Genomic DNA, 19,924 nt, shown 5'->3' with positions numbered 1-19,924 from the left:
ACTGCTTTACAGGGTCTGCATCCATCACCACACGCTCGTCACTGTCTAAAAGTCTACTTTCATGTTCATTAAAAACTGTCATAACTCAAAGAATCTACAACATCTTCTTCAAGGGGAGAGTCTGCCTGAAAAAGGTGAGCTAGTACCTTCATGAAAAGTTTCATCAGAACCCGAAAATGGACGGTGTCAGCACCACTGAGAACCAGCTCGAAGAGCCCAATGAGCAAGCACAAGTAGTCTCTGCTGTCTTCTTTCAGCTGCTCAGGATTCCACCAGGTATCGTCTACGGGGACGTTAAGAGAAGGAGAAACGGTGCATAAACTTATGCAAATACACCACTGAGAACTTCTCATTCAAGACAAAGAACAAGTTGTGGAATCAATAACTCAGTTTTCCATAGTATCACATTGAAAGGATTCACAGCTTGTTCTACCTTTAGGAAAAGATTTAGGAGCCTTTAGTGCATGAATAAAATTTTTCAGTGAAAACACGAATAAAACTGAGTCCTCCACAGCAATCCTCCGGGCAGTCTTGAGCTGTTCTACATAATGTGCCCACAGCTCCAATGGTATCCCTCTGTCCATCATCAGCTCAAAATTCCATTCTGAGGGGATCTCCTGAAATGTTAAAGGAAGCAAAAATAGCACAAGTTTAAAGGGGTTCTGAACATGGGTTATACAGATGGACTGCAATGGCTATATGACTGGGTAATATGCAAAATTTTGTCTATATGTGTATTTGGGTGGGGAGAGGAATAATAGTTTTAATCAGATTTTTAAAGAGATCTAACCATCACTATTCACAAGACACAAATAAGTTCATCATGGCTTCATTTTATCTATGTTTTCTTAAAACATCATCTCTAAAAACAAATGTTATTCATGTAATTTATCCTTGTCAAATAAAGGGTAGGCACGTTTCTAAACAGAAAAATAAGGTACTGGATTTCCAAGGGATCCTTAAAGGGACTTTTCTCATTTCATACTTTTCCTGCTTATCTGAAGAAGGTACATGGTCAAATCCCCAAACTTGCAGATGATTCTAAACAAGAAGCAAAACGTTAAGGTGTTTAGATGTTACACTACAAGCGCCAAAAGGAAGCATGAGAAATGGTGCAGGAAAACAACAAACGAGACTCCATGTAGGTGAGCGCAGAATAATAACTTGGTAGTAAAATAACCCAAAGCCAGACTTTTAAGATAATAACTCTAGTGAGGGATTTCATTGGCTCAAAGTGCTGCTACTGCCCAAAAGATGCTCGGGTCTCTCAGAAAGGGCATCAAATATAAAACCACCTGTTATCTACGTGTGTATAAAACACTCGATTTGTCCACACTTTACCACTGAGAACAAACACAGTCCGGGTCACCACACTTTCAAAAAATAAAGAAAGAAGTTAAGAAGGGCTCATCTGGGTATGTGGGTGTGTACGTATGTATTTATTTGCCACGCTACGTGGCTTGCAGGATCTTAGTTCCGCGACCAGAGATCAAACCTGGGCCCTGGCAGTAAAAGAGTGCCGAGTTCTAACCCCTGGACTGCCAGGGAATTCCCTGGGCTATTTTTTAAAATATGAAGATTCAGTCTCTTAAAGTTTACATAAATTTAGCTATAATGGCTATGACCAGAACTTATAAAATCCTGAGAGTATAAGTGAACGTCAAAAAGATGGGATTTGTTGAGCATCTCCTACAACAAGGAACCCTCTGAAGTCTGGAAAACAAATAAAATCAAGACACTATTAAATACAAGACACTATTCCATGGCAGGTATTAAAAGAAATAATCTATAACCCCAAGGTGTGGTGTTTCGTAAAAATATCAACAACTGAAACATGTTCCTTAGTAAGACTGTCAAAGATAATAGTATGCTGGCAAAATCCAAATTAAAATAATACAAAAGATCTATTCTAGTAAACAACAGAATGAAACAATACTTTATTCAAGCACTAATATATCTAGTGAATTCCTCACCACTAGACGTAGTTAAGTATAGCTTGGATACTTACCCAATAAAGATGATACAGGGGAGAGTCAACTATCAGACACAAACACCACAAATGTGAAATTCCACGATTCAATTAAATTTCTTGCAAAAGGAAGACAGCACCTAATCCACTATCTACTGCTACCCAAGGCTGACTCACATTTCACCCCTAGAATCCAAAGACTCAGCATCTCAGCCCCCGATTTTCAGTTCTGCTGCGATTAACAGGCCAGGCAGTCACTTTTCTAACATTCAACTTTCCAGAGAGTTTGCACTCCTTACCACTGTAGTAATGACACTTTCGAGCTTCTTTATTTTTTTCTGCAACAAACTGAAGACTCTTGTCGCAAATGGAAAATGAGTTTCTTTTAAAGACGAACAGCAGGAGACAAGTACAGCCATGATCACGTGAAAAGTCACTTTCTGCTTCAGGCTAAAGGACTCCTTTTCTCCAACACTTATTAAATCCTCCACCTTGAAAAATAGACAGACTCCGTGAATGGTAGCTCTTGGTTTGCATAAAAACAATTTTTTCTACCTCTGCATATCTAGGTATCATGTATTTCATATTTAGAGTGAGATGATAAATATAAAACCTTAAAAAAGTAGTAAGCATTGATTTCTGGGTAACCATAAAAATAAATAATTTCAGAAATTATAACAAACACAACTGCACTTGCCAACTGGATGTTTTTATGCCTTTAAAAGATTTACTAAGGCAAAAGAAAATTTCTCCTCTTTTAGATATTTTGCTATTTTAACAAAAAATATGACTTCAATATTTTAAATGAGAGGAAAAAAGGTTAAAAAGTAGACATTATATTCCTACTGGTCCAATATACAACCAGGATGAAATAAATTACATAAAATGTTAAGGATTTCAAACAATCTGCAAAATATACTAAACACTATGTTTTTAAAACAAAACAAAATACTCAAGAATGGAAAAGTTATTTTAAAATAACTAGAAGAATCTAGTAAAGCAAACACTGAGGATCCAATAAGATTATGAGAAGGAAACCCAGGGGGTTGACTTCGACAACATACCTACCATCTTTAACATTGAAGAGGAATCCCCTGAATTTATATTGTCAGCCAGCAACTCAATCATCTTCTGACTTGCTACACCAATTAGTTCTCCTGAGTTTGTGCTTTTAATCACATTTTCAAGAGCTGTTTAAAAAAAAAAAAAGGAATTGAACACCAGAGGGCCCTTATGTTACTAACACTCACCTAAATATCATGTCAAGTAATGAATTTAGGCAAAAGTTTTACAATTTTCCCACGAAGGTTTGCTTTTTATTTTTCTTTTCATAAAATTACGAATTCTTCAGTGGGTCAGTGTCCTTTTCACTGTATACTTTCCATATTAGCAAAAATTTTAAAATATCTTGCTGGCATGTAACACAATGAACAATTTCAAATAACAATCACTGCCAATTTTTAATTATGGTTATCTTTTTTTAAAGTGTCACCTGTTCACTTTTTCTAAAAAGCAACTGAATTTCTTACCTTCTTTCCAGCCTCTTAATAAAGGATGCAGAGAGCAAATTCCTGATTTTGATAAATATATAGCCATTTTCGTCTCAGCAGATTCCATATCATCATTGTTGATGACCATAAATGGCAGCAGGTGCACCACCACCTGATTCGACAACTGATCATTTTCACTCAGTATCTCTGCTTTAATTAGTATGTCTGCTGCTATCTCAAGCACATTGTACCTAAAAGATACATAAACACATTTGGTTGAGACACATTAGAGACTTCAGTTCAGCAAAAAGTCATCGTTACATTTTTCCAGCTCAACTGACACCATCCTAGTCTCTTTACCAAACACATTATTGAGAAACATCAAGATAACACTTAAAATCCATGCTAACAAAGGAGTTGTTTGGGACATTAATTTTAAACCAACTCTGTCAAATTTTTCTTTTTGAGAAATCATTAGGTTAACTATAACATAAAACGTATCACACTATACATCTCAACTCCACTAGAAAGCAGAGATTCACTCATCAGTTCAAAAAATATTATCTGAACACATACTATATGCTAAGAACTAAATAGGACACAAAAACCTGTAAGACATGCTCTCATCCTCTAAGGAGCTTAGTCACTTTTCCATGCAAAAAGCTTAGGTGCCAAAAATGAAATAACAAAAGCTCATCAAAACATTACAGAAGGTATCATGTGATTCTGAGCTTATTTTTTACTTAATATATTTGTAACTGTTTTAATTATAAAGTATAATATATTATCCTTGTAAAATAGAAATACATTATATGAAGTAAAAAATTAAAGCTCCTTCCCATCCTACTTCCCAGATCTCAGTATTATATCATACATTATACACTTCTTTTTCCATTTTATTAAGAAAAATTTCAAACATAGAGAATATTACAACAAATCCATACAAACCCAAATAAAAGTGAACTTAATATAAGAATTTCAGGCACTTCCCTAGTGGCGCAGTGGTTAAGAATCCACCTGCCAATGCAGGGGACACGGGTTCAATCCCTGGTCCGGGAAGATCCCATGTGCCGTGAAGCAACTAAGCCCGTGCGCCACAGCTACTGAGCCTGCGCTCTAGAGCCCACGAGCCACAACGAGTGAGTCCGTGCGCCCAGAGCCCGTGCTCCGCAACAAAACAAGCCACCGCAATGAGAAGCCCACTCGCTAAAACTAGAGAAAGCCTGCGCCCATCAACGAAGACCCAACGCAGGCAAATATAAATAAATAAATAAATATATTAAAAAGAAAAGAATTTCATTAATTTATTTGTATGAGGAGATACAAATACATACCATCCCTTATTTTTTGAAAGTTCTGCTCTTTGAAAGAGATTCAGGAGATTTGAAACTGTCACTTCTGAACTAAACCGTTGTTTGAAAATCTAGAGAGAAAAAAATACCCGTAAGTAAATTTTTGCTTGCTTCAAATATGGTGCTTGTTAAACGAACTTAAAAAAATTAAGAATTATAAAGAATTTATCTCCCAAGAATTCCAGTATAATTTAAAAGTTCTATGAGAGCAATTTCGCAAAAGTGCCATTCAGGATCCAATTTCCCAGGATCCCTACGTGTTTACTACTGGTAAAAACTCACAAAGCACTTTTCCTTTTTAAAAGAACTTCCAAATATAGAAAGTTGTATGACCTAATTACTCCCATGTGCTTTCCCCAACCAGGCTTAAGTCTGTGCGCTCAACAGAACAAATTTCCAGTGAAAGAATAATTTCCAAATACGCTGCTGCCTAGAGCAGAGATTCATGTGAGAAGGGTAAGTAAAAATTTACAAACAAAACATGCACATCAATGAACAACAAATTCACTCACCTCAAATGCACTTATAGCTGACAAGACAACATCTATGTTATCATCACCTAATCGGGTTAAAATAGCTTCTTTAATGAAAGACTCATCGATACTCTCCTGAGCAATAGAAAAAAATATTAATTTAGTTGTTGCTAAAACCTCTGAAGACTTTACATTAGAAAGAAAGTATGGTTTTGTGAAAAGCACTCCAAAATTCCAGTTAAGGAACACAGGTTCTGCTGCCCCAGATGCGAATTCAAAACTAAGCACACTTGCGTTGAACTAGGCAAACTCTAGAAGTCCTTTTTAGATGAATAATTGTTTGGTACAAACTCTTTCCAGTTTCCATTGAAAATATAATAAGATGTGCAATTAAAATACAATTCTGCATTAAAGAGTTCATCTTGTTAAAATGAGAACCTAGATTTTGGGAGAGCACAAACTAAAGAACCAGAATGTCTAAGTTTAAATCCCAGTTCCACCACTTACTAGCTGTGCGACCTTGAGCAAGTTACATAACCTTCCTAGGTCTCATTATTCTCATCTATAAAATAGGGCTAATAATAATACCTACCTCAAAGGGTTGTTACAGGATCAAATAATACATATCAATACTTAAAACAGTACTTTAGACATAATAAGCAGTGTTAAAAGTTAGCTTTTAATTTTCAAGGTTTTTACAAGGATGATGACAAGTGCTGATGACAGTGCAGTCTGCCCCCAAAAGTTCATATTTTTCTTTTAAGTAACAAAAGAAAATAAAGCATAAAATCATTCACAATAACAGAAAAATAAGACTGCTAACCAAACTGAATATATCTCTACCTGTAGGTGGTGAAAAGAAAAAAAACAAGTAAATAATCCCACAAAAGATAATTTATGTCGGAACATTGGGAGACAAAAAGTAAAATCCCTAAAATTCATAAAACTGAAGTCAAAGTTTAATGCCAAATGCCAAAATTTTCTCAAAAGCTAACAAGTAGCCAAATAGCTCAATCTGGAATTCGAGAACAGAACAGAACCTATGTCCAGACATTAACAGTGAAGGAAAAAGGAAATCAAAGCATGCAAAGACAGACATTAACTGCAATTACAATACTAAAGCCTGTAAGTTGAATGTACACACTGCCCTTCACTGAAAAAACTAACAAATCCAGAGGAGGACAGGGTAGGACGGGATTAAGAGTAAAAGCAGGAAGGATAAGAATGGCTTCAAGAACATTAAGAGATTCCAGGAATCTCGCTTTTTATTCTAGGCGCTGAAATCTTCCTATTACAACAAAGAACAGTATTCACTGAGTTTAATTATTCAACAAATCAATGAGACAAACCTACCAGCAATTTATGAAAGAAACATAATTTGTACCAGATCAGAAATGAATCAAGCCAAGCAATATTTTTCAAATTTGAATATGTCTACCATTTTAAAAATTATGTATAACTCTTTAAAAATATAAGAGAACAAAAATATTTTTAAAATATTTTTAAAATTACCAATTGGAAAGTAAAAAAACTAAAGAAAAAACAGTAAAATTTAAAATTAAATAAACTTAACATGGTAATTATGATTAGCTGAAATTAAATTCTACTTGTAATATGAATCTGGCTTTAATGGCCATGACACAAGTTTAGAGTTCAGTGTGTTTATACTACTATGTGCTATGGAGAAACTAAACTCTGGTAGCATTTTTATCTAGTCTAGAAATTTTCCAAATATGCAAACGGTAGTACATGAGATGATTTTAGATATTAACAGATGAACATTCTTATTTCAAACTGTATTACCTACAGTAAAATGTACATACAATTAGCACTTCAAACGCATGATTTAAAAGCTATGAAAAAGATGAAGAGGATAAAGAAGTATAAACTACTAGGTATAAATTAAGTTACAAGGATATAATGCATAGCACAGGGAATATAGTCAAAATTTTGTATTTACTTTGTATGAAGTATATAATCTATAAAAATATTGAATTACTATGTTGTACACTTGAAATATAATATTGTAAATCAACCATAACTCAATTTAAAAAAAAGAAAGCTATGTGAAAAAATGAGTCCATTTAAAAGAAACTAAAGAAAAATTAAAAAAAAAATAACATCAGTGGTCAGCTAATACAGCAAAATATTTGCTTGAATGACTAAAGTTTGGAAAATACTGCTCTATTTGAATCACTGCAAAGTCTTTGTAAAATATCATTTTGTTCTAAAGGCTTTATTTACAAATTAAGTCAGCTTCTGTACTTACTATTAGGAGCCACCAAAATTTTAAAGCCAAATGCAACTGGCAGGTACCGAAATCATGAACAGGGCTCCAAAAGCTATCATTCTGATGTCCCCAAACACGCTCATGTTAAACTTAAGACTATCAAATTCAAATTTCAAAACTAAAAAATTCTCAGATAATTTATGACCCTCTTCAAATTAATCTATAAATCCCAGGTTGAAAAACTCTCAACTAAAGCTAACCTAATCATCTGCAACGTGGAAACATATACAGGTTAAAATGGTGGCTTCTGGCATGTATGGTCCTAAATCTTTGTCCAGTGAATGCCCATATTCTTTATTAGGCTTATCTCTATAATTAAACAGTATTGATTCTAGGTGGTAACTTCAATTTCTTATTCTAGAATTACACTGCTCATCATAAGGGTAAAAACATCACAAATGAAGGCTATCTGACACAAACCTTTGATGTTGTCATGACATTTTTCAGATGATTAACGGCCAGAAGTCTCACAGGAGCAAGTGGATGATTCAGACTGAGCATCAAGGAGGTATCAGAATCTGCTAAAAACTACAGGTTCAGCACAATTACCACATGATCTCGCCATTCAATCTGAGCAGCACATGATCAAGAAGAACCAGAGAAAACCACCCCGAGCTGCCCAACTTATTCAGTAACAACCATCTAATTTCAGAAACCAAAAAGTACACCAAACTGAAAGTAAAAAGTAAAGCAAAAATCTTTGTCTCCAGAACATAGTATGAGTAACAGCAGATAAAAATTTGTTTTGTGAATGTTGTGATTTCATGTATACTTGTGTCTACATGTAGGTTTAAATTAGTGAAGTAATTCTATGAAGTAATTTTGTATTCTTTACGTATATCTGATTCCAAGGTGAAAAGCACCTAAGATAAATCACTGTATTAGCGCCTAAATGAAAATATAAATCAAAAAAATTGATCACTGAAGAGAATGCAATTCATCTAAATGATGTAACAGTGACACTCAAATTAGTGACAACTTTATTTATGTATTGATAATTAGACTACGAAGGAAGTCTATCAACATATGGTTTTGGAAATGAAATACCATGAAAGACGAAAGTCTAATTATGGAAGAGAAAAACCCAAACAATCATATTTCTCTTCCTAACATTTATTTTCAAGGCTAATTATAAGAACTACTGAAATGTCTAACTTCGAGTATAAAGACTTAGGGCGAATCACCAGAAAATTTCTGAAGTTCTAACATAATCATGAAACAAAATCCACTTCCCTTTTCCTCATCAATGACTTAAAAAGCCACACGTGGCTGGTGGGCTCTGCACTGGGAAGACAAGGGTACAGGAGAAGGATAAGGAACACTAGAAACCTACGTTAGGCCATCTTTTGGTGACTGCTGATGGGCATCATATACAAAATTTCTAAACGCTTTTCCAGAAGTAAGTATCAGGTTCACAGTCATCTAAAACTCACTGTACCCTTCTCCAATTATTTAATTCCTGCCTCAGAGTCTTACTTCAGCTAACTAGGCAAACTGTATAAAATCTTCTCTCTCTATGAAACTTCCCAAACAGAAGTGAAGTAGCAAATTTCCTTCCAGAGCTTTTCAACCAACCACACAAATACCCATAAGTGTCATAATTCCCCTGAAAAAAGTTACCTGATACTTTCCACCACTTGCAGAAAGAGAGATAAATTGGTGGAAAAGCTCCTGTTTTTTTAGGTCTGTAATTTCCTTTAGGCGTTCCTCTAATACGGCATCTAATGTTTTGGGATATCTGGGATGAAATTAAAGAGTTAGTTCATTATTCGTAACAAAGTTATTAACCACACACACCATATATGTATAAAAAATATATATAATTTTTTAAATTACTGAGATTGAGACTTAAATTTTTGACAAATGGAACATATAAAACTAAATGATATTGATCAAGTTTGTTACTATGACTCTTTCAACAACAGAAAGTCTGTATAAAAAAAATTATACTCTCCATAGTCCCCACACAACTCCTATTTTCCCTTATATTTCAAATATATTTAAATCCTATAATTGTCCCTTCCTGAAAAGGAGAACAGTATCTTTACAATTCATTCACCATATTAAGTTGTGACTTCTGAATCATCTCTTTATAAAACAAGAGGTACACGTTAAGAAGGGCACAAACACACACACAACTCACCTGCTTTCTACAAGTCTGATAAGTGGAAGAAACTGCTCATTAAGCAAAGATACTTTATTAGAATCGATTTCTTCCTGTGAGCTATATGCAATATACTCCTCGAAAAGAAGGCTGCAGAACAAAACAAATAACGCAGACATGACAGTTACTATTTATTGAATACCTACTACGTTCTAGGTACTTTAGAAATATTCTCTGTCAGACATCTACAAGATAGAAATTAGACTCACTTTACAGATACAAAAACTCAGACTAAGAAGTCTTATAATTTGCCTGAGGTCAAACAAGAACAGCAACAAGAGGCAATACTCAGTGAGCCCTACTGAGCCATAAAAGGTAGAGCAGGTTTTCCACCCCTGTCTGAGTCCAGAGCCAAGCTCTCAACAGTACTTTGCATATTTAACCTCATTGAATTCACAAGCCAACTACAGGAGCAGAGACACAAATGACACGCCCACCAGATAGGTACCTGCCCAATGATACACAACGGCAAACCGAGATCCACGCAGCCTGACTGTCAGAACTTACTATTCTACTAGCCGGAGGCGGTAAGATTTAAACCTACATCTGACCACCATGACTACATTCTTTTCAATGCATCGAGCTGCCCTTCAAATAAGAAAAGAAAACAGGAGGCTGAACTATCTTTACTTCATGCCAACCCTCAATATTAAGTTTCTAATTGATATTTACTGATTACCAACTGTGATGTATTGTTTCAGGCATTTTGGTCCACTTAGTACTAGGAAATTTTAAACAACCACAAATTACATGTAGTATAACCCAAATTTAGTTTCACTATTAACTTTCCATGACCACATATAAGCACTAAAGACAAACAAGAGAAATTACATTTTCCGTTGCCACAATTATTGGACTAAGTACTTATAATTAGATGAAATGGCATGGACAAAGCAAGAAATACATTACAAAGGGATACTGGAAAACTGTTAGCCAACCCTCAAAAGTATACTAAGCCACAAAAATACAAATCAAAAGCATGTCAAAAGTAACAGCTTACCTAGCCAACAAATGGTCTAAGTTGTTCTTCAGGTATATATTTGTAAGTATGGCTTCTAAGAGTCTCCTATAGATTTGACCATCCATCTCTTCAGTTTCTTCCCCTAAGCATATACAACAAATTAAAACTGATTGGGGAAAACTTTTCCCACATGTGTATGCTATTAAGTTTTTTTACAGCAGAAAATCTTTCTACAGGAATAACTTTAAAACATATATATAACGACATCCAGCTTTTTACCTATTTTCAAAAGTGTACTTCACCTGTTTAGTCATTTATATCTTTTCAAACCACTTTTGTATACATTACCCTCATTTATCCTTTATCTGAAATTCTCTACATTTTTTAAAAACAAGTACTATCCATCGTAAAACAATTATACTCCAATAAAGATGTAAAAATAAATAAATAAAAATATAAAAAACAAAAAAAACAAGTACTATCTTGCCTCTTTCGTGAATGAAACAGAAGTCCAAAGAATATAGTCTTTCCCCAGGCCACACTACAAGCGGTGAAGTTGGGATCTGAATCTACATCTCAATAAACTATCCTGAATACAGGCTAAGCTTCATCTCAAAGCCTCCTTACCGAACCAAGAGCTGTCATCTTCCATTCCACATTTATGAATGAACGTGAGCCCTGGCTTCATTACTCATCACCATCAGAACAGGAAAAGTACACTTTCATTCGTGCTAGTCATGTTTCTGAAACTCACGTTTAAACTGAGATGGAGTTAAGCAAATCTTATTTTCCAATAAATGGATATAACTTTAGAAATGACTTTCTTAGTAGTCTTTCTTAGTCCAGTAGCAACAGGACCAAGTATTTCTTCCTTGTCTTTCTATATTTATTGAAGGGTGAAAAACGTATAGTGCAAATAATCACCTTCTAATTAACTTTTGGGCTTTTTTTAAATTTGAATTTTCATGCATGAGATTTTCTTGATCTTATATTTTCAATGACTCAAGGGAGAAAAACTGTTTTGGCAACTGGATATTTATTGTAAATGAATCATTAAAGTTCATTAAATAGCTAAATGAGAAGGGAAAGTTGTAGAGTAGTGTTCTGTTTTAAAATAATTCCAGTCTTTTTCATGTAGAGACTGTGTGAGAACACACATTAAAAAAAAAAAACAACTGAGCATATTACTCATTTAACAAGGATTTCCTTTAAACCTGCTCCCCACCTCAAATGTTTCTCTATTCATAAAAATAGATACATTACACAAAAACAATTAGCAGAAACTCTAAATATCTTAAAGATATTAACAAGGATATGGTTCCTATTTTAAGAGAATCGCATCTGAGAAAGGAAGTTTCTGGACACAACATGTAAAACCACATACCTGTAACATGATTAACAATGGAGACAACCAGATGGGGAAGCATGTAACGCAGAAGAGGACTGATGTCGTATGTTTCAGAAATCCCTTGAAGTAGTGTAACAAGATCAGGAACAGTACATAAGTGAGGAAATGGCCTTTGAAGAAGCAAGACATAAGATGTTGACTGCACAAGTTAGATAATGAATGGCAATTTTTAAAAATAGTGTAAAATTTATCTTATGAAAAAAAACTATTCAAAATAACTCCATTCACTTGTAATTATTATCATTGCCAATTCAATTATACGTACTTTTTCCCCAGGCTCTCTGGCTTCTGTCTCTGCAGGAGCACTATCAAGCACCCCAATCCATCCTTGATCAGAGAGGGAATTCTGGTCAGTGTTTTGATGATCTGTGAAGCCAAGGAATTGACGAAGGTATCTTCCATGGTCACTTTCACCGAAATCTGACATATTATCATGTACGTTGCAGCTCTGTAATCTGGTAAAGATGATTTCAATCCCTAAATATATTTTAAAATATAAGGGAAAAATGACAAACTGTGTTATTTTATCCTACTTAAAATGTTACTTTACTTTGACAAATTGGAAACGTCATAAATTAGAGATTAATACAACCTAACACACACTGAGAGTCAACGCTCCTCGGAAGTGAAAAATCAAGATGTTGGCCCCTTTTCCTGAGGGGACATGGAAATGAGACAAGTCTCTTGAATGACAGAAGGGATCTCAGAAGGTCTCCCAACTCAAACCTCCACAACACATCCTAAGAGGAGCCAAGGAGTCTTCTTTTATATGAAAACATCCACCTGTGTAAGGGAGACTTCAATCAGGAACAAAACAGTGCCTAATTAAAGACAGTCATTTTGGGACACTGGTGGGAAGCAAAGCAGTTCCTCCATCGGGAATCCAGGACGGTGGGAGGCCATGAGGCCCTTGGGGAGAAGAAACACTGAGAAGCAGAAGTCAATGCACACGGAATGGTAAGAGAGCCTCTGCCCTGAAGAGATTTTCTAATCCGTTCTCTTTCCGCTGAGGTAACATGACTGCTAAGAAAACAGATCTGGGAGAAGATGGCAGGGCCAAACAGCCAACATTCATCCCTAAGGAGCCCTAAGATCCCACTCTGGTAAATTTTTAAGAAGTCATATTTTTTACCTATAAATTAAATCTCATTAACCACCTGAAATAAATTGTCAATGTGAAAACACTGATGTCTACGTGAAATTTTCAAAAGCAAGAAAATTCCTTCAGGTACAAAATAATCTACTTTACACATGAGCAGGGCCAACCTTTTGAACATATGGGAACAGCTTGGCGACTATATTGTCGGATAAGTCCTCAGCGGTCACCAGAGCAGACACGATGGTAGAAGCATAGAAAGTTAAGAGCACCCTCAACTGAGCTGAGCTCCCAGGATACTCAGCAAAAACCTGGAAAAAACCACAAACCACACACAGTTTTAAGAGTGAAAGGCCAATCAGATGAAAGTATAAAAATATTTACAGCTCTCCTCAACTACTTCAGGCTGACACTTTAATTTTACCATATGTAACATTACATAAACACATCTAACAGTTCAATGAAATATGACAAGAATGAACAACCTTCCTGACATTTTTAGACTGTGTCTTTGTTTAAACAGTCACTGTAAATAGAATCTGGCCAGGAAGAGAATAATTTATTTTTGTAGAAAAACAGCTTTGCTGATGAAAGACTGATCACTGCTCATGCTCCAAAACAGCAGATCCTTTAAAAAAAGGACACTTCTTCAAAGTCCCACCATTACAGAGAAGGTCTTCATTTGTTTTCTGTATGAAGAGGAAGCAACCTGCTAATGGAATTATATGTTCATGAAACAATTTACTACTCACCTTCACGGATTTTGTCACCAGACTACAAATGAAATCCATGAATCCGAGATCTTTGTAGCAGTGGGTAACCAAAGTTCCCTTAGCTAAGGGCACTCCAGATTGCTATTACAGACAGAAAGGACCAGCTATTACTTGAGACATTCATCAACTCATCATTATTTTTAAAGTACCTACCAAAGTAGCAGCTTCAAACTGCTGCAGTTCATAAATACGAAATATAGTCTTTCCTTATTGCTGTTGGTAAAGATGAAATTAACACATAAAATTGTGCAAACTTTAGAAATTCAAGAGAAGGCCAAGCAATGAGTGTGGATGTACTCAGTGAAAAACGCTTACTTATTACGTGTTGCATTTTGATATGTATTTATCTAAATCTGGATTCTCTAGATTCTTAGTAACTCTACTGGTTAAATTTGGTTTTTGAGCCAATGTGCTATGGTTCTGTCACTGCTTCACAATAACACTAGTAATAGAAACAGAGAGGAACACGGTCAACTTATACTGCTCTTCCCACTGCCTAGCACTGTGCATGGCATGTATTAGTGCTCAATAAATTTTGAATAAATCAATGAAAAAATAATTTGAAGTGAACTTTAATAGGTAAGGGGTGTTTGGATACCTGAAACAAGTGTGCCTAGAGAACAGCAGGGTCTGTGTGTAGACTAGGGGAAAAATAATTTTGATGTTATTAGCAGAGCGAACGTCGAGTAGTTGGATTAAGAAGCTTTATTTTAGGTTGGCCTTCTCTTCTTGAACATTCTTTAAGTTCAAGTGCTTTACATTCAAACACTTAAATTTTTCTTCTAATTAAAAATTCCCATTCCCTTTCTTTTTACTAATTCTGACCATGGCCCTCCTGTCATCACCCATCAAGTTAACTCATTCCACAGGCCCAGCCTGTTAACCTACTTTCATCCCCATTTGCCCTCCTGCTGGCCTGAATCGCCGTGCTCAACATTCAGTAAAACTCTTGCTAACAACATACATCTGCTTTCCTCTACTATAGATGCAAACAAAGTGATAATGGCAATTCAGTTGTTTTACTACAAAATCATGCTATCTGATCTCAGCCAGAGCTATCCTGTAAGACAACCATCCTATTATTCATCTATAAATTAATTTTCTAGCATCTTCTTCACAACTTTAATAATTTCCAAAGTCCTTCAAGTTATCCTTATCCCTTTAATTTTTGTAAGTATTTTATGCATTTCTTCACCTCTAACTTGTTTTAAGCTTCTCAGTTCCAAAATTTAAAATGCCAGACAGCACGGTATAGTGGAAAGACAAGCTTTATAATCAGATCTGGATTCAAATCCCAACTCTGCCACTTTAGAGTTACATGAACTTTGGCAAGTAACTTAATTCTCTGAACCTGTCCTCATCTGTAAAAACAGAATTTTGTGAGAATCCAAGATAATACAAATTGCCTATCCTGATATCAGGTACTAAATGAAAGCCAGCTATTATTCATAACAGTTTCAACTGGAAGTTAGGAAATAAAAGTGATGGAGGTAATACTTGGTCTACTCTCAGGAGCACCAAAGACTTAATTTTTTCCAAATTATACCTTTAATGAAGGTTTGCAATGATTATAGATACACGTCATTCAACAATCATACCTTAATTGGCAATAACCAGAACCACTTGTGCTTTGAATTATTGATTTTTAGAAGCTGTATAACCCGCACAAATATTCTTGTCTCGTGGTATGGGAGAACACAGGCAATGAGGCTATCCTGATTATAAAGATGGATGTGGAACCTGGGGGAAAAAAGCAAACACTTCTAACTGACACAAAACTTACAAGCGTGTATTTCCTTACACGTCCAAACGGTGTATCAATGAGCTAAACCCACTTAAAGCAACCATACAACTATAAGCAAGGTACAGCTCGCTTAAAGCATAGGCATGAAAGTACTCAACAGGGTTTGCCAATTCTCATGCAGTAGCATTTTAAAATATTCACTATCAAAATTGACATCCATTCACTGTCTCTCAACTTTTTTTCAAATCCATTATTACATTAACGTGACTTTGGGATCATTGCAGTCAAACCAACAGAAAACCAAACTGGTCAAGTAGGCAGCAACACTCAGCTTCTCTCCATGCTCCAAAGTTCACCTTCCACAGCTTAGTTTCCTCACCTCACCTAACTATCATAATCCTAAAACCAGAAGACTAATTATAAAGAAAATCATATTATCTTCTCTGAATAAAACAAAAAGATCAAATTACAACCATATTTAATTTGTACATGAACTTTACAAAACTTGGTATTGGTCACGCCACCCTAATAACGTAAAACAGATTTATTAACTGTCAGATCCATTACATCCTGTCTAGTCTTTAAGAGCTAGCTCAAATGCATTCTCTTTCAAGATGCTTTTCTTAATTCTCCCAGCCAGGTGATCCCTCTTACATCTGTCTAAACTCTCCTATCCTTTCACCTGTACCTTTCTTACAGCACCACACCCCTTGCCTTTTATTAGTTCTATAATATGGCTTTAGTACTAGCCAAGACATCACTTTCTCCATGAAGCTTTCCTCAACTACTTCAGGCAGCATCACATGCCCCAAACTTTGTATACACCCTTATAGTGGCATTTCTTTCAAAAGAGTAAGAAAGGGCAGCCTATTCATCCTTGTATTGAACTTACTGTTTGCTAAATAAATAAGTTACCTGAATTCATAAATGCAAAACCAAACGCAAAAAGTACTGCTTACAGTAACGATCTATTTAGGGTAAATTAAATGCTAGAAGACAGAGGAAAATAGTACAGGTTTGATTTTTTTTTTTTGTCTGATGAATCTAATGATACGATAATGAGAAGACCCAGGTTACACTTATGTTTTCTCAATGATTCACTGGCTTCCCTTACCCCCATGCCTCTAATTAATGAAGTGAAAGCCTTTCTACTTTTAAAACATACATAGGAGAAAAAATTAAAATGTGTCAACTATGATGTAATACCAATGTAATACAAATAAATGAGAAAATAAACTGAATAAACTTACTGAGACAATTTCCAAAGTAAAGATCAGACCTTGGAAACAAAATTTGCATCTCTGCTTACCAGTCATGTGACTCAGCCAACTTAACTCTTCTACACCTGTCTTCTCAACTGTAAAATGGGGATAAGAGAAGCATCTCCCCACAGGAATGTCGTGAGCGCTGAGATAATGCACACAAAGTGCTTACCAGAAGGCCTGGTGTATAAATGTTCAATACATATTAGCTATTATTGTTTTTCTTAAGTTATGGTATTTTAGAGAATACTCTTACCCTGTTCCCAAACCTTTATTTTTTTTTGTTATTTTGGCAAGAGGTTTAATAACACTCTTTGCCCCAAATATGCAGTAACAATTTGTAACGGCAAACTGACACAAGCCCCTCAGAACTAATGAGGCTAGACTACTTACTCAAGATCTTCAGTAGTTCTACTTCTTAGTATCAACAGAAATGAGTTCAACAGTAGAAGGGCATGCTTACCTCACCCAATACAAATTGTGTTAATCTCTTAATACACCTGATTTTTCAACTTTAAACTTTAAATTTAAAAAGATAAATGTTATTAGCCCATAATTATTTCCGTAATTCCATTTGCTACCTGTGGATCAACCACTCCAGACACTTCTGTGCCGGCTTCAGCAGGAAGTAAGGAGATAGGTGGATAAGAAATAATGAAATGTTTTCATCCAGCTGTTTGTTCACTGCCTTGGTCTGAACGCTCCGCTCCAAGGTTTTTGCTAGCTGGCTGAACAACGGTGCTTCAAAACGCTCAAAGGAAGGATCGATACCAAGCAGCTCTTCCAGGCCAGTGCATCCTAGGAAAAGGCCACTTTATTTAACAATTCTTTATGAGCAAACTCATCTCACCCCCCTTTGACAGTGTTACTTTCGCCTAAAACTCTCTGAATTCTCTTAGCATATATAATCTGTAATACAGTCCCAAACATAGATTTCTAGTTTCCAACATAGAGAATAAATCTCATCTCACCAACTAGGAGAACAGAAAGTACCTTCTGGCAGAGGGGCTTTTTTCTTTTTTCAATACAATTTCAATACAATAATTAGGCCAGTCCTAGGAAGGCTCCTCCCCAACCCTCCAGCCACAGCCTCCCGCCCCTTTTGACTGTTCCTCCTTTCTACAGCTTAGACGACCCCCCAACCTTGTTTATCACCTGTGACATTCAGATGCCGCTGCCTATATACATTTCACGCATCTAGCGCATGGCTTTTTGTTATTCTCTTTCCCCTTAACAACGTAAATGAGGTTAGCAAGTTAGAAACCGCTGAGGAAGAGGGCGGGTCAGAAAAGAAAACAAGAAAATACACCAACATCCTGGAAACACACGCTTCCCAGAGCTTTCCTAAGTTAAAGGGTAGCTCACCAATGGCAAAGGCGGTGTCCCTGTCGATGGTGGCCGCTTCCTTGGGGTCAAACAACAAAGAGGCAACTTCATCTCTAGATAAGAGGCTGGGATCACTTTGAGGGAGGGCGAGTCGTTGGAGCTGCTGAGCTAAGGACGTCATCTTTCAGGCCAGCGGATTTCTAAACACACAGGCTAAGAAACATAACCCCGTGAGACGCCTCTACAAAATTAACAAGGTGGCTTAACAGTAAGCAGCAAATGTCTCACGTACAAGCAACTTTCCTCCGTACTCAACGCGGTCGCGGGCACATCACCTGCTGCCCAGGGACTCGCGGACGCCGGAGGTGCAAACACTAAAGCAACAGCGTTAACAGCTAATTACAGCCCCGGGGGCCGCGCCGAACGTTTCTCAGCCCCGACTCCGCGGAGACTCGAAAACCCGCGGGCACCTTACGCTCCCCTGTATACCACTCCGACCCACAGCTCCTGCTCACCCGGAGCTCGACTTGGGGCAGGACTCAGAGGCCAACGTACCTCAGCAGCTCCCACGTGGTTCCAGTAAGTCCAGCTCTCGCCCGGAAATGTGGACCACTCCTCGGGCGAACTTCCGGTTTCAGGCACTACGGCAAGTGAAGAGGTACAAGCTTGCCGGAATGGAAAAAAAGGCGACTCCGCCCCCAGGCAGTGAAGCCCGGCCCCTCCGCCGCGCGGGACTTCAGGCTCAGGATCTGCGGTCCGCCAGCTGGGAGCTAGTGGTCCGTTTTTGGCTTGTGGCTGGAAGTTTCAGTTTCTGGGCGGGTCTTTTGTGTGCTTTAAGGTTCTGTAGCCGGAATCATTCATTCAGCATATACGTATCCAGCTTTTACTAGGTACCGGCAGCATCGCGCAGTGATGTCACAGCCCGGGTTCGTATACCCACGCTAACGCCTTTGGGCGGTGTGAGCTACACCGAATTCTCATCTCTCTGTTTCTTACCTCCTCTATAAAACGAAAAGAAGATACGAATTTCAGGCGATGAGCTACTGATTGCGGTGCGAGCCGCTCCGCACATTCTGGACATACCCGTCTAGGGGCTTGGGGGCCATCCCTTCCTCCACTTTGCATTCTTGGAGGCCACGCATTGTTTTTTGTTTGTTCGTTGGTTGGTTTAAACTAAGCCTGGTGAGAAGTAATTTACAAATGAAATCGCACACGTCAGTTTAGCAATTCGATGAGTTTTAACAAAAGAATAAGCAGGTAACACTATCTCCCCATTCAAGACATAGAAAGTTTCCATCGCCCCTAAAAAGTTCCCTCTTGCCCCTTTGCTGTGATGCCCACCCCACTGCCGGCCTCAGATAACCATTGGTCTTCTTGATGTCACTATAGATTGGTGTTGCTGACGAGTGTCCCATATGGATATACAACAATCTGTTCCCAAAGCAGCAGTATGTGCCCAAATGGAGTGAACTGGCCTCTCCAAGAAGCTGCACAGGACACAGGAGTGAAATTGGATATCCTACCTATCTTTTGTGGATGCATTCGTTTCTCTTAGGATGTGGAGCTCTTCGATACCAGGGTGTCAGTATTCCTCCCTGGAGACTGTTGGAAACAGA

At 36.9% G+C, this 19,924-nt stretch overlaps 1 protein-coding gene across 5 annotated transcripts in view; it reads right to left on the bottom strand.

Moving 5' to 3' along the window:
* Positions 1–18,940, bottom strand: part of HEATR1 (HEAT repeat containing 1) — a 47,602-nt gene extending 28,662 nt beyond the window's left edge. The window contains exons 1-19 of one of the 5 annotated variants that reach the window (XM_079900414.1): positions 18,864–18,940; positions 18,348–18,521; positions 17,564–17,780; positions 15,575–15,716; positions 13,956–14,057; positions 13,374–13,514; positions 12,373–12,584; positions 12,084–12,217; positions 10,739–10,841; positions 9,718–9,828; positions 9,195–9,312; positions 7,995–8,102; positions 5,324–5,419; positions 4,794–4,882; positions 3,499–3,710; positions 3,038–3,159; positions 2,269–2,460; positions 434–617; positions 147–283 (exon numbers count right to left, since the gene is read on the bottom strand). In XM_079900414.1, coding sequence (XP_079756540.1) covers positions 147–283; positions 434–617; positions 2,269–2,460; positions 3,038–3,159; positions 3,499–3,710; positions 4,794–4,882; positions 5,324–5,419; positions 7,995–8,102; positions 9,195–9,312; positions 9,718–9,828; positions 10,739–10,841; positions 12,084–12,217; positions 12,373–12,584; positions 13,374–13,514; positions 13,956–14,057; positions 15,575–15,716; positions 17,564–17,780; positions 18,348–18,489 — 2,562 coding nt within the window. In that variant the 5' untranslated portion in view covers positions 18,490–18,521; positions 18,864–18,940. Of the gene's footprint in view, positions 1–146; positions 284–433; positions 618–2,268; positions 2,461–3,037; positions 3,160–3,498; positions 3,711–4,793; positions 4,883–5,323; positions 5,420–7,994; positions 8,103–9,194; positions 9,313–9,717; positions 9,829–10,738; positions 10,842–12,083; positions 12,218–12,372; positions 12,585–12,699; positions 12,891–13,373; positions 13,515–13,955; positions 14,058–15,574; positions 15,717–17,563; positions 17,781–18,347; positions 18,522–18,600; positions 18,696–18,823 lie in introns of those variants that run through there. The other 4 variants (XM_079900415.1, XM_079900416.1, XM_079900417.1 and 1 more) reach the window with 4 other exon arrangements.
* Positions 18,941–19,924: the final 984 nt, after the last annotated feature.

The sequence above is a fragment of the Stenella coeruleoalba genome (genome assembly GCF_951394435.1).
Source record: "Stenella coeruleoalba genome assembly, chromosome: 16".
NCBI classification, from domain to species: domain Eukaryota; kingdom Metazoa; phylum Chordata; class Mammalia; order Artiodactyla; family Delphinidae; genus Stenella; species Stenella coeruleoalba.
Note: the sequence above shows the minus strand (reverse complement) of the source record. Positions and strands in the feature narration are given on the sequence as shown.